The sequence below is a fragment of the Delphinapterus leucas genome, chromosome 2, assembly GCF_059928025.1.
Source record: "Delphinapterus leucas isolate spDelLeu-1000000601 "Yukka" chromosome 2, BTC_Dleu_Yukka2, whole genome shotgun sequence".
NCBI classification, from domain to species: domain Eukaryota; kingdom Metazoa; phylum Chordata; class Mammalia; order Artiodactyla; family Monodontidae; genus Delphinapterus; species Delphinapterus leucas.
In genome coordinates, this window is record NC_143130.1 from 75,034,233 (window position 1) to 75,049,369 (window position 15,137).

At 49.6% G+C, this 15,137-nt stretch overlaps 1 protein-coding gene across 1 annotated transcript in view; it reads right to left on the minus strand.

Moving 5' to 3' along the window:
* Positions 1–6,020: 6,020 nt before the first annotated feature.
* The window catches only part of TLN2 (talin 2), a 304,454-nt gene continuing 295,337 nt past the window's right edge, over positions 6,021–15,137 (minus strand). The window contains exons 57-58 of the mRNA XM_089907140.1: positions 12,590–12,715; positions 6,021–11,049 (exon numbers count right to left, since the gene is read on the minus strand). Coding sequence (XP_089763266.1) covers positions 10,921–11,049; positions 12,590–12,715 — 255 coding nt within the window. The 3' untranslated portion in view covers positions 6,021–10,920. The remainder of the gene's footprint in view (positions 11,050–12,589; positions 12,716–15,137) is intronic.

Genomic DNA, 15,137 nt, shown 5'->3' on the forward strand with positions numbered 1-15,137 from the left:
TATATTTTGACACCCTCAGCATGGTTATCCAATATCAAGTCCACCAAGCCGTGGTGGTCATCCTGGGTGTTTGAAGAGTCTTCTCTCTTTGGGTTTATTAATCCACTGAGAGGGGTCCAAGATGGCAGAAAACCTTTGGATGACACATCTAGGTTTAGGTACTGGGCTCCACCATTGAAGAGCTGTGTAACCTTGGCGAAATTGTATGATTTCTCTCAGTCTCATCATCCATAAAATAGAGGTAATACCACTATTTGTTTTAAGAAAAATAACGTAAAATAGAGCACAGAGGTTGAGGATACAATTCTGAGCCAGGCTGCCTGGGTTTACTTCTTGGATTTGCTCTTTTCTAGCTGGGGGAAAGCATTTGACTTTATTGTGCCTCAATTTCTTCATCTGTAAAATGGGGTTAGTATCTACCTTTTAGGGTTGTTGCCAGGATTAAATGAGTTAACATAAATAAAGTTCTTAGAACTGTGACTGGCATGTTTTAAGCACTTAATGTTCACTGTGATGAAGAACATGACGATACTTGTAAATGACCTAGCAGAACTCCTAGTACGGAATTAATACTCAAAATATTGGTAATTGTCAAATATAAAGATGTCCACCACCCAGAGCCAATTGGAATCATGGCAGGAGATCTGTTTACTCATGAAAACAAAGAGGTTCCAAGAAGTCAAGGAATGTTCCCAATATCATTCAGCTAGAACCAGAACCCAAATCCCGTGATTCCCAGGCCAAATTCTGTCCCCTGTACAAAGCCCAGGAGCTAGACACTGAAGGGGAAGTACACGCATCTATGTCATACGATGGCTCAGCCTCCTCCCTGTCTTATTCCCCCTGTAGCTTTCAGTGATTCTCCTCCCCAAGGAAGTGTCTTCCTCCTGCTGCTACTCCTGCTTCTATATTTCAACCTGACTTCCATTGGGGACCAGAGGAAGAAGCCAGAGCCTGAGCAAAATATACCAGGTAGAGGATGGTACCATGCAGTCCCAGATGCAGGAAAAGAGGCAGAGCTGTCCTACTCCCTCCTGCTAACTTCCACTCCCCTGGGGTCCTCAGCTCCACGCTATGCCTCCAGACAAAATAGTTGAGGATTTCCTTGACAAATGATGAACAGAAAAAACAAACCCACACCACACCACATACCCTGCATACCAGACATTCCTCGGATGGTTTGCTTTGTAGGTGACTGGCCACAGAAGGTCTCCACCTTACCAGTGACAGGTGTCTGAGCAGCAGGGAGAGACCTGTGCTGCAGGTGCTCGTCCCAGAGTCGAGACACAGGACTGAGACCTCTGCTGTCTACGTGCACATCCGTTACCACTTCTCACCCCCACCAAGCCGGCCATAAGCTGGAGTCCAGGCATGGCCAACATCACAGTCTAGAGGTAGGTTCCACGTTAAGAGTCATTCAAATATTTACTGAAGACCTACCGCGAGTCTAGCGCCATATTAGGCTCACAGGAGAGCACGTGAGTTAACTCTTGAAAGTGGAAGAGATGGGATTTTCTTGGGACACATTCTCCAGGTTACTTTTATGTAGATGTGAGGGAAGAAGGAAGAAAGGAAGAAAGGAAGAGAGGAAGAAAACTTTGCTGAGCGCCTACTCTGTGACCAGTTGCTCGCTGGCCTTTCCCCACGTGACTGCTGCCTGGGGTCAGTTACACTGTGTTGACAACTCAGGCTGGCTTAAACATGGCAGGGATGTCTGTGGTTAGGGACTGGGAAGTCTGGAAGAATTAGAGTTAGGCGAGCTGATCAACAATGTCACCAAATATACAGATTCTTTGATTATCTTCGCTCTGCCATCCTTGGGGTAGGTTCCGTCCTGCGGCTGGCTCTGCTTGTGGTCAGAAGAGGCTTCGTGATCCAACACTGATGTCCGGGGGTGGGTAGAGAGAGGCTGATGCCTCCAGCAGACATTTCCTCCCAGCTCCTTAGCCAGATCAAGTCACAGCCCATCCCAGAACTGGTCACCACCAGGATGAATGGTGTTGGCCTTGGACCAATCGGGCCCACCCTAGACTTGAGGTCAACTCTCCCAAGTTATTGGTGCGGCTCCGAAGGGGAAGTGGATGTTGGGAGGTGAAGTGCAGTGTTCGGTTCACATCCCCATAGGTTTGTTAGGAAGTGACTTGCTCAAAGCCACGTCCCTCTTAAGTCCAAAGCCCCCATGTGTGTTCTTTTCACCCCCAAGGCCTTACGAGGCAAGAAAAGGGAAGGAGGAAGGGCTAGAGAGTCGAATTTCAGGTGCCCTTCAGCTGCAGGAGGGAACTCTGGGTTTATTAAAGAAAGCTCCCTGCTCAGCCTTTCCCTTTTTTTTTCAGATGGCCTCCACATTCCACTGGGATTTGGGCCATGAGCACCATTTATTTTATAGCACTCAGCTCACAGCATCTGAGGTCTTTTCAATATTTCATTAATAACCCCCTACTGGCTAGAGCCCATCTTTTGGATTTTGCTGAACAGTGGTGTTACCAGGAGGTTTCAGGATATATAGGATCAAGCTGTGTTTCCTTGCAGCTGTCTTCGGAAGGGAATCCCAGGAAAGCAATTTTCAGGGAAACTTCTCCGGCAATAGTGTTGCCCTGTGGCATGGTGGGGCCCTACTGGGGAAGGAAGGGGCAGCTGTGCTGTGTGGTAACTCTTTGGAAACGAACTTTTTATTTATTTATTTTTTGGCCTGTTAAAGTTCAAATCCGCCAGAGTCAAAGACAGCTGATCCCCAGGTCACAAACACTGGTTGCAAACAGCATGGTCTGATGTTGGTCACCCAGGCAATCAGTCTTCATTAAATTTCTCATATATCCACAGCTTGGTTTTAGGTGCTAGAGAAGCTACATGTGACAAGATATGATCCCTGCCTGTGACCTAGATGAGGCTGCTGCACAGATGAAATATTACCTAGTAATACTAGACAGAGCGCCACGTGTCCTAAGGGGACAGGGGAGAGAGACAATAATTCCAGTGGGGTTTTAGAACGGGGTTTCCCAAGGCATGATCCTTGGAACATTTGCCCCTCAAAATATACTGGAATAAAAAAAAAAAGTGCTCTAAAGCCAGTAAAATTGGGGCAAAACTGTATGTTATATGCTCCTTTTGGAGATATCCAACGTATATGGAGTTTCTTACAGGCCCCAAGACACCTCATAGTGAATTAAGGTATTCACTTGTTTAACTTTAATACTATGATTCTTAAATTTGCCCACGAAACACCTCCTTTTTCCCTCAAGGAAAACAGGAATGCCCTATTAGTGTCCCATGGAACCACACTGCCCCCGTGGCCGAACCAGCCAGGACGCCTAACAAAGAGGACAGCAAACTTGGGTGCCGAAAGCTTTCCTCCCTGGAATCCAGGAACAGCCCCAGTGGCAGAAGTGCTTTCTCAGGAGACATCTATTCAGCAAACCTGGGGCCCTCCAGGATGCAAACCTGATAACGGGGCCGTCAGGTGGCTCCATGGTGCCCCAAAAAAGCGCCCCATTCATCAGATGAGCCGATGGTGAGCGGGCAAGCATGAAGGGCAGGTGTGAAGATTGTGGCCCCAAGGCAGAGTGCAGCCAGCCTGAAGGGTTTGCTGTGTCTCTCCTCGCTTCTCTGTCCCCTCTTTCCTCCTAAATGAAGCCCCGATTCCACAGAGCACACCTCTGCCCCAACTCATCCCTCCAGCTTCAGGCATCTTTGTGGTCCTCTCTCTCCACCTGTTCCTGCCTGCCTGCATGCCTAGGCCCCAGATATTCCCCTGCCCCTGGCAGCTAGGCCCGGCCCAACTGCTTGCCATCAACTGAGGGTCTCCTCCAGCCAGCATCCTCCCCAAGAACCCAGCCCACACCACTCCCTCCCTGACGTCCTGCACCCTCCCAGCCTTCAGCCTGACAGTGGGCAACTTGCGTTATTGTTGCTTCCCTTGCAGGAGACTGCATTCTTCAGGAAAGTCTTTGAAGGGAACAACTGTGCCTTTTAGTCTTCCCATCTTCCCTCATGCCCACGGAGTCCAGTCTGCCCCTCCCTTCCTGCTTCCCCCGGATGCCCTTATAACATCAGGGAGCTGGGCTACAGGACCCGGGGGCCTGACTCAGGCCCCTTCTCACTCTGGGCTGCCTCAACGCCCAGGCCACCATTACAACAAGGCCCACCTTCCAGGGGGCCCAGAAAGCACTTCTTCAACATTCAGTTCTAGGCTTAATTGAATCATACTTCTCTTTCTAAATGTAAGTCCTGGAGTCTCCAGAGAGAGAGGCCGAAGCAGAGAGGAAGCTCCTAATACAGCCGCAAGTGCTGAGGCCTGCTCCTGTCCCCCCAGGTGCCAGCCCCACCGGGCACTTCTGCCCCTGGGCACAGAGGGCTTCTTGCTTTGGGACATTCAGGGAGCAAAACCGCTGCGATCTTGTCCAGCTCAGGGTAGAGAGTGTTCAAACAAAAACACATGGTTAAATTTCTCTGAACCACAGGGTTAACTCAGGAGCACTGGTGGTTTAGCCTCAGGAGCGAATTGTGGTCTGAGAGAAAAAGACCCACAACAGGATTCTGGAGACACCAGGTGAGAGTAAAGCCAAACCATGCTCACAGTAACCTGTGCGTAAAAAAAAAAGAAAGCTCCTTAGCTGGGCACTCATTCAGTGATCCTCAGGCCGCCCCATTCCCCTCCTACACACGAGGACTCGCCACCCTCTCCTGAGGACCCCACTATCCCCAACTGCCCCACAGTCCCTCTCGCAGGTCCCAGGCTCTACCACGTGCTCATGTGGCTCTCTCTGCTCCGAGGTCCTTCTCTCTACCTCTGCCTAATTTCTATCCAATCTGCCAGGCTCAGACAGCTCCTCCAACAATTGTTGGTTAAAAACATGAGCTTTGGAAACAAACTGGAGTTCGTTTCTGCTTGGTCACCCACTAGCTGTGTGATCTTAACACAGTGATTGGGAGATCCCAGTTCTGCCAAGCTGTGTGGCTTTGGGCAAGTTACCCAACCTCTCTGTGCCTGAGCCTTATCTATAAAATGAGGATAAAAGAGTGCCTATGTGTCATGCTTTACGTGATTGTGGTGGGGACCAAAGGGGGTAATGAAGGTCAGCGCCTGGCACATGTACGTGCCTACCTGTATAGTAAGTGCTAGCCATCTAGAGATGAAACCCCTCGCTCCCCTGTAAACAAAGCCTGCCCTGACCCCTGGCAGTGGTCCCTCCTGCTGTGGCATCTCCTCCTGAGAGGCTCTGAGGCTCGCCTCCCATCCTCTTTCCTTGCTCTGAACGTTTCTGGCACAATAACTTGGGACCCAATTTACTCCCGAGTTGCTGACCTTTGTTGGATCCTGAGTTCTCCAAGAATAGAATCCCTCTTCTGATGCACCTGCACAGCGATTCATCTGCTAACAATCCCAGGTGCCCTGGCCTGACACAAGGCCCCTCACTGTGCTCCTGGTCACCCTCCCCTTCATGCCACTTACCCCTAGCCCTGACCACACTGAATTCTTACTTGTCCCCCTAAGCAATCCACCCACTCATGCACATGCCGTTCCCACTGCCTGGAATGCTGCCCACACCCCCTCCCCCCCTTCTCTGCCTGGGAAACTCCTATTCGTTAGGAGTTAGGCCAGATGCCCTCTTACTGAAGGCTTTTCCCAACTCCAGGGCTCTGTCCTCTTTGCCCCCGGCCTGGGCTCATGTTTGTCCTCCCTGGAATGTGACCTTCTCCAGGAATAAGGCAGGGTCTCCAGTGTCCCGCACACAGTAGGTGACGGGGCACTCAGTAAGGTCTCTGACTGTGGGTCAGCCTGATTTAGCTGCAGAGGATCTAAATCCCTGCAGACAGCTTCCAATCCCACACCTGCCACTGCCCTGCCTGGCTGAGTCCTGAGTGCCCCTCTGCAAAACGGCCAAAGCACCTTCCCCACGGTTGCCCAGGGCTGAGGAGGTCGCAGGTCCAGCCCAGCTCACTCAGGAGACCCCAGACATCAGCTCCCCTTACCCCCTCGCGCGCTGCACACCTTGGGATTCCCACCTTCCTATCTCCCTTAAAAACGGGCTAGTCAGCCCCATCCCCATTTTTAAGTCAAAGACAGAAAAACATGACTAATGGGCTTAGAGATTCTAAATCACCATTTCAGGAGGAAAACTGATCCTCTGAGTTGTCAGACATACTGGTGACACTCACTCCGTTGCTATGGTGATTCTGTGATTATGGCCCTCTTACGGATGAGATACGCCTACGCCTCACATTTTTCCGAGTCTGGTTCCCCCAGACGAGGACTCTGGCTCCCCCAGATGAGGACTCTGGCTCCCCCAGACGAGGACTCTGGCCAAACAATCTGCACCCCCATTCCTACAGGAAGGAGGGGTACAATTTCTGCCTCAGCTGCTGGAGGTGAAGTTATCCTTCCAGGGTCAGGCCCTGAGTCAGGTTTGCAGAGGAATATCTGCACTCTGCATCCAGCTGTGCAACCTTCCCATCAGGTGACACGCATGATCCGAGAGCCCAAGCTCCTTGCCTGGGACCCTTCTTGTTTAAGGGGAAGATAATTGCATCTTCCTACTTACGGTCTATTTCTTATTTGAATTTTCTCCAGAGTCAACAAAGCTGTATGCATTCAGTGGTTCCCTGCGGCTTTGCCTTGGTCACACACACACACACACACACACACACACACACACACACACTCCTCCTCGAACACACTTTGGTGACTAAGGAGCTGGTAGTCAAGGGGGACTTTCTCTCACATGAGAAAGACACAGCCTCCTCTTCCTCTCTTCCACGTTCCTCTCATTCCCATGAGACTTTCACACAAGTTCATTCCTTTACAAATTTATTTCTGGTGAATAAAAAATAATAATAATTTATGTGACCATAAAGACATTACGACCTGGGGCAGAACTTCACTATCCCCTTTCCTTTTGGATTTTGCAGATTGGTGAGAAGGTGGCCGAGGGGAACCCAGCTGCATGCTTTGTGGAACCAGGAGATGCCTACGGGGTGACTGACACAGGGATGTCTGCGGAGGGCTGGGAGGCAGGCTCCGAGGAAGGCAAAGCCAAACCTCTTTTACAGAAAAGCAATGTCTCTCTGTAGGGTTTGTTTTTTCAGTTAGTCCACAGAAGCTCTGCCACATGCCTGTTCCTAATGCCCATAAACGTATCATGCCGAGCAGACACTCGGAAGGATGGAGCAGTTGTCCCAGGGATGTTTAAACTTGGCACCTGGGGACCCTGTGTGGGGGGAAGATGTCTTCCCCCCAGAGACCAGCCCCTGAGGAGGCCGTGCCGATGTGGAACCTGGGCTGCCGGCATAGCTCTCACAACCTCTGGGTTTCTGGACTCTACTGCCTCTGAGCCTGAAGTGAACGTCCCCCAATTCCTTGGGCTCCCACAAGGCTCTCAGAGGTGGCCATCACCTCAGTCAGCAGAGGGAAGCTTCCTCCAGGGTCTGAGAGCCGAACACACTGATAGCCTGTGCTGGGGGCTGAAGGCCAGAATCCCCAGGCCAGAGCCCAGAACCTCAGTGCTGGGGAAGGTCTGGGGGTTCGCGGCCACGGAGGGAGCAGGCTTGCTCACCACGTCACCCTGCTGCCTGGCTTCCACATGAGGCTGTGGCCTCAGGATCATGTGGGTGGTAGGGTTTACTCTCTTGGGTGAATTTTGGTTATAATATTTTGATAAGTTAAACTCACTGACAACACACCCAGAACGCAAGCAGGGAGAGCCTATGAGAAGCCCTTAAGGAGTTTTCCACGATAAAGCACACAGGGCTCACCCGTTAACCACGCGGCTACCCTCTAGGTGGCCTGGGGGGCCCATAACGCCTGCCTGGAGGTACCTGCTGGCACTGATCACCAGGCCCACACCTGACTGGATGCCAGCAATTTAAACAAGAGCTGCTTATTCCGCTGAATATGGCTTTAGCATCCTTACCCAAAGACTTTTTCTGAAAGGCAGAACCAAGCAAAGCCCAAACTCCCAGATGACTGGGCAGTTCTGAAGCCCAGTTCGGGTTCCTTTTTTGATCTTCAGAGACAACAATTTCTGGGCACAAAGATCAGCTCAGGGCTTCCTGTCATCTCCTCTCATGAGACACACACCCATACACCTGCTCCCCCTTCACACAGAGAGGCATTTCTATGCTCCAGGCCTGGGACCATTTTTACCCTGAACCCACTCTCTGGTTAGATGCTCTGAAATGAACATTCACACCCCAAACCGATTCATACCTCTTATTTCCCTTTGAAGAAAAACCAGAAGCACCCCCCTCACTGCCATCTGGGGACACCTACAGGAGTGCTTATTAAATTACACCTAAAGCACAGCCTTTCCCCCATTTCATGAAATGAGGAGAGACCAAGCCAGTCACGAGGCCGCTCACGTATGTGACGGAGGGTGGATGGGGAAGGGACAGATGAAAAAGCTCACCACACCAGGTGGTAAATGGGAACCAGCTTCACCAAAGCTCACAGCAGCAGAACACGGGAGAATATTTATACAGGTCCTACAAATATCAACTCTGTTCCATACCTGTTCTTTAAAGGCCTTTCCATTTGGCTTGTCTCTGGAGGTTTTTTCTGGTATCAAACGTAGTGGACATTTTTTTTTTTTTTGCAGTACGCGGGCCTCTCACTGCTGTGGCCTCTCCCGTTGCGGAGCGCAGGCTCCAGACGCACAGGCTCAGTGGCCATGGCTCACGGGCCCAGCCGCTCCGCGGCATGTGGGATCTTCCCAAACCGGGGCACGAACCCGTGTCCCCTGCATCGGCAGGCGGACTCTCAACCACTGCGCCACCACGGAAGCCCCGCAGTGGAAGTTTTAAACGACTCCGAGGCAGGGACAGAGAACTCACTGCTTGGCCCTGCCTGGCTCCTGGGATGCCAGGCTATGACAGGGGACAGCTGGAAGGGGAGAAGCAATCACACAGCCTGGAAGAAAAGGGGGCGAGGGTGGGCCATGGAGGAGCACCCCAGAGGCCTGCTATATGAGGCCATTAACACAGCTAGACTCTGAGCCTCTGGGTCGGATTCTTAGTCTCAGAAAGCACCCTGTGCCCGTCTGCAAAGTGTCCCTTGGAGAGAGCCCCCAGTCCACGGGCTAAGATCCAAGGGGGTGCAGCCCAGGACAGCAGTGAAAAGTTGTACTAGCTACAGTGGAAGAGGGCGAGTCAAGAGTGTGTTAGTTTCTCCCATTAGGTGCTAAGGCCCAGCCAGCTCTCTCCTCTTGAGTCAATGCCATCATCCCCAACTCTCTACATACTCTCTCCACCTGCTTCTCACTTACTGTATTTCCTGTAACTTCCAACTTGTCTGGGAAAAAATTCTACTATGTGGAACACTTACAAGTCTCTTATAAATATGAGAAGCTGTCCAAAGTTTAATTATATTTTAAAGCCACGGCATGGGCCACAGTCTGTTAAAGCAGGACTGTGGGGCAAGGTCTACAGGTGATACTTTTTGTGGACCAAAGCATCAACTTTTCCCCTGGGTGGAATATTCAAACTATACTGTGAATGAAATACGAGATGTGATAGCACATTGCTGTGGAGAAGTGCAGTTCTTCACCAGTTAGCAGCTTTAAAAAACCATGTACCTCTGTCACCATTGTCTTCCCCCGATGAATTGCTTTTCAAAGACAATTGCTACCTGGCGTTAGGATTTATCCGACAAGCCATTCATCCTTCACGTACTGTCTTGGGGAAAGGTTCAGATTAAAGTTAAATTGAACATCTTAAACTGCCCTTCTAAGGAGAGGGCTCCGAAAAGAGAAAGGAGAGGAGGGGGGAAACTCTCGAACCGTAGCATACAGAAGACAGACTCTGAACATACGCTATGTCTTCACCTTTAAGATGGGCTAATGAGCAAAACTACGTTGTTAAAGGTTTGTAATGATGTTAAAATGCATCTAGATTTTGAGACAATTAGGACATAGAGAAAACATCCATCACGGGTTGGAGGATGGATGACAGATTTTTTAATAGGATCTTGAATTGTGATCATTTTGAGAGCAGAGAAGCTGACGCGGAACCTAAAGACGAAGTCACCAAGGACTTGCTTTATTGGAGCTGAATCCCCACTTCGAATGCCTAAGGCGGGCTGTTGTACTGAATGTCACCTGGGGGACCTGGGTTTGTGGGGATGAATTTGTATGAACTCAAACAGCCTCTACAGAGTAAGGAGCCCACACATTTTATTACAGCCCCTGCTCACTGAGCCCTGCCAGTCCCCCATACCTCTGCCCCTTTGGATTATGGAGGAAAAAAAAAAAAAAAACATTCGATTTTCTGGGCCACAGAATACAAGCTGGGTCTAGATTGTACAAGGAGCTTACACACTGAGGCAAGAGAGCGTGCAAACAGGGGCAGGAATTCTTCACCCTCTGGGCGAGCCAGTGCTTGAGACACAGCAGGAGGACCCGAGTTGCCCTCCTGGAGTCCACACTGGTTTATGTTTCTGGCCTTTATTAACCGTGTCCAACTCCAACGTCCATCTTCTCCCGAGAGGGAGAAGAGTATCTTTGAGTAGCTATGGCATCAAGGATTTCCCCCGAGCTGTTTGGTTTTCCTTTTTTTTTTCTTTCCTATTCAGATTTCACAGCAGGCCCAGAGAAGGACCAACAGAAGCGCGAGTGTCTGAGGACGATGTAATACTGACTCCTCCTTTTTGGTACCAGTCCGTGAACCCGCGCCCCTCTCTCCTGAGATACAGTGAGGCGGGGTTGGGGGAGGTGGCAGAGGAGCTGTGGGTGGAACACACTGTACCGCGTGACATCACCATCATGCAGCTGGTGCCCGACAGGACAGGGGAGCGCGCAGGAGAGCTCAGGGCTCCCGGCTCACCCCAGGGGGAGGGGGGGCAGTTCCAGGGCGGTGCCCGGCCCCTCAGGACCGTTGTCCATCCAGTTCTCGCACGGCCGGCCCCTTGGGTGCGCCCTCTTGGTTCTGGCCTTAGCCTTCGTCCTCCCTCAGCTCGGTGGGTAGGAATTTATACTGCTGTTGGCGGATCTGGGCTAGTTTTTTCCTTGCTTCTTCCAGTTCTCGCTCTTTCTTCAGCATTTCCTCCTGGGCGGCGATGATCTAGAAGCAAAGCAACAAGCTGGATGGATCTGAAACTTTTTAGGAAACTGCCCTCCCCTCCACTGCTTGCCTCATGAGCTCCCACAGCCTCTGCTACAGTGGGACACAGCCATGTCCCGGGACTGAGTATTCTTAGCTCTGGAGACCAGCCTCCGTGCCACAGTTCGGGTTTTGAGACCAACGATCCAAGACAGTAAGCTGACTTCCGGCCACTGATTTAACAGCAAATATATACTGTGTCCCTATGATGCAGCAGGCTCTGGTGTAAGCACTTTACACGGGGTGTCCCGTCATCTTCATGGCGACACTGTGAAGTACGGCCTATTGAATGTCCCAGTTTTCCAATGAGAAAGCTGAATCTCAGAGATGTGGGGCCGCTTTCCTGAAGGGACCCATCTGGTGGAGCAGGACCCGGCCCAGGTATGCTCGAAGCTAAAGCTGGAGTCCTTAACTACTAGATGGCTTTCATATATTTATTTCATGCTTCTAAGGTGTGATCTGAGGAATATTAGTTAATAGGTATAAAGGGGAAAGGGGAAGTCTGTGCTCAAGGAAGTCAAATAGATTTCTGAAAAGCAAAGGTCTTTTCAGAGCCTTGCTAGACTAAGGAGCATCGTGATATCTGAGGAGGGAGTACAGAAGTCAGTGATTCCCAGAACTGTTTGATCAGAGACCCTTCTTCATGGAACTTCTCATGGAACTAGTGTATCAAGAAGCAGATTCTGGTAAAAATGCATCCTGGGTATTTCTAAACACAGGGAGTGGTTCAGGAAGAGCTAAGGAAGGCAGGGGAATGAGTAAGTTCAGCCACGGGGCTTCAGTGCTCCTGGTGGAAAACCAATCTCATATAAAGGATTTACATTAACACATCCCAAACTGCAAGCGTGGTTTCCTGACCTTTCCACCCCACTCTCATGCACAAGAATGCAGGCCTGCGTAAGTCAGATTCTCATCCACACTTGTAAAACTTCTGGGAGAGGGTCATCATTCATTCTTTCTCTAGGGCCAAAAATCTGGAGTGAGTAGCAGCTCCAAATGCATCATTTTATTTAAATGATAATATTGCCGTCCTCCAATTCTCTTCTCTCCCTTTTCTATAACAGAATCCCTGATTTTTAGGTAGGTACACTGCTACTCAGAAATGAATACTCCATTTCCCTGCCTCCTTTGCAGCTAGGCTGGCCATGTGATGAAGCTCTGACCAATGGCGTGTGAGAGCAAGTGATGCAGACAACTTCAGAGTCATGCCCGCCCTAACTTTCCGTCTTCATGCCGGCTGGAAAACTGAGGTGGTTATCAAGCCATCTTAGACCAAGATGTTGCCAAGGCAACATCTCAGGGACGGTGGAGCGGTAGGCAGATGGAGTCTGGGTCTCAGTCACAAAGGAGCTGCCACACCATCCCTAGACTGCTTACACCCAAGACTGTCTCACCAGGGAGAAATAAACTTCCATCTTGTTTAAGCCACTGTTATTTTGGGTCTCTGTTATAATACAGTGCTCATCTGGGGAGTAAACACTGTCTGGATTTAATCACAAACCTGAGCAATGCCCCCTACAAACTTTGTTTTCACTACAACATCATCATCACCAGCTTTGCCAAATGCTGCCTTCTGGGCTGCACGCACAAGATTGTCTGAGGCTCTTTTCACAGCATTTCCTGCTGCCTGGAGAGGGGACAAAACACACATCGTATCATTGGAAACAGCCATTTGGATTCAGCAAGACAGACATGGAGGCACAGTTCATGAGACTATGAATTGATTTATCATCCAATTGTATGTAACACAGAATTTCTCTCTAGGTAGTATCCATTTGTCCATCCATCCACTGATTCTACCAACACTGGCACCTACCTAACCTCAGCTCATTCGCAGGTTAATGAGACACATTTCCTGGCTCCCAGGGAACACGTACTTCTCAGGGGAATTACAATTATGTGAAGACATGATTATAGCACTATGATATGTGTGTTAACAGAAACTTGCTCAGGGGCTGCCCCCTTGGTTAGAAAGCCACCTCTCCTTGCCCCATCCTACTGAGGCATACTTGAGGACTTGGCTCAGAGATCATTTTTTCTGTCCGTCTTAGCCTTACCCACACCCTCCCAAGCGCTCCTGGAAGGCTCCCTGCTGGCTTCTTTGCAGCCCTCACCACACTTCTGGTTGCCTCTCTTCCTCCTGGACAGTGAACAACTTGAAGGCAGGGGCTGTGATTTCAATCTCTGCATCCCCAGCACCGGGCACAGTGGCTACCCAGGGCTGGGGCTCACTGAACGCTTTCAGAGGGAATTCAGGGCTATGAAAGCACAACCTACCCCTGCACAGAAGCAATGGGAGCCCCACAGTAACTAGGGCCTTTACGGATGTGCTTTTAGAGTCACAGCTGGCTTTATGCCGCACTGTCAAGGATGGGGCGAGTGCCAGACACACCGCAGAAGAGCTTGTCCACGTGCAGCCTAGATCTTAAGCAAGGGCTACAGTCCCCACTGGTTTACTCTTAATGCTCAAAAAGCATGGCCCAGGGGACTCGATCTCTGCCACCCGAGGTCTGGAATTTCCTTTTCATGGTGGTCACGGCTTCGTTAAATCTCCCATAGTCCTTGCCCAGCCCCCTGAGAGTCAAGGACTTGTTCTTGGGGGCGAGCCATCAGAAAGTTGAGAGTTTTCTCATTCAAAGTTAACTGACTCATCTGGTTGGTGATCTAAAGCGGCCAAGGGGGACCACGAGGGCTCACGCAAGAAGGGAAGGGGAGGCCCGTTAGCGCTTGACATCATATGCTCATTCTCGTCATATGCTTATCCTCCAAACAGTTTTATGAGGTCAGAAATCATTAGCCCACTTTTCTACGTAGAAAGTGAGGTTGAATAACTAATCTAATATCCTGCAGCTGGTAAGTTATAGAGCTGCGATTTGAACATAGGCCTGTGTAGCCCCAGAGAACCTCTGGGTCATTGTAAGGGATTCACACAACATTGCAGCACCCACATAAATCAGTAATGATGATCATAAGAGTGATGCTGGGTTGTATCTGTGTAAATCCTTAGGACTTACAAAAGCACTTTCACATTTCTGACCCTCATAAGAGCCAGTGCAGGCACCTCTATCCTCATTTTACAGACGTGGCAACTAAGGCCTGAAAGGTTTTGAATGTCTTGTATAAGATTATGCACTTTGTACATAGTAGAGGCAGGTCTTGAACCCACGTCTCTCATAACTCAGGATGTTTTCCAAAGGAGTGTCCCCCAAACCCATGAATCGCACATTCACACACACGCAGCTCCCCGTTTTCCCCTGGGTTTATGCCAGGAGGAAAATGAAGGTGAGGGAGGTGGGTCAGAGAGAGACAGACAGAGGAAGACCGAACAACGGCCATGTACTTTACAACTTAGGAAATACGACGAGAGTCCCGAGTTTCAGTGGAATTGTTCAAATATTACTGCCATTTATGATCTTACATAAACATTTTTAGCAACATAAACAATCTGCATTACATTTACTATAGTAACAAACATCTAGAAAATTGGAAACAAATAATGTCCAACGTATAGAGAAATTCTGGCATAATCAGTTGATATAATATCATGCAATCACTGAAAATGAGACCTATGAAGCATGAACCAGTTAGCTTCGCACAGGGCCATTATGAAGACTTTTCTTCAAGGAAAAAAAAAGTATGATAAAACGTGAAGCGAAAAAAATGCAGAATGTCTCTGTTAGGATGACAACTAGACAAAAGTATTTTGTGTAAGATAAAAACAGGAAGAGAAAAAAATAGCACTGGACATGTGAAGATGGTGAAGCTATGTGATCTTTTTCATTCCAACATTTCTTTCACTGTGCTTAAAATACACAATCAGGAAAACTTAGATCCACTGGGCAGAACTCAAGTGACACCTTCATAAGTGTGTTCTCTGGGCTCTGGGAAACCTTAGCAGCATCTCATATAAATTCCTCAGTCCTTTTGCTCCCTCCTTAAGCAAACACTGAATGAGAGCCTCCACTGAAACAGGTACCATCTTAGGAGTGAGAGACACAAAGATAAAGATCTGGTACCTGCACCTAAGAAGCTCACAGCCTTGTCAAAGG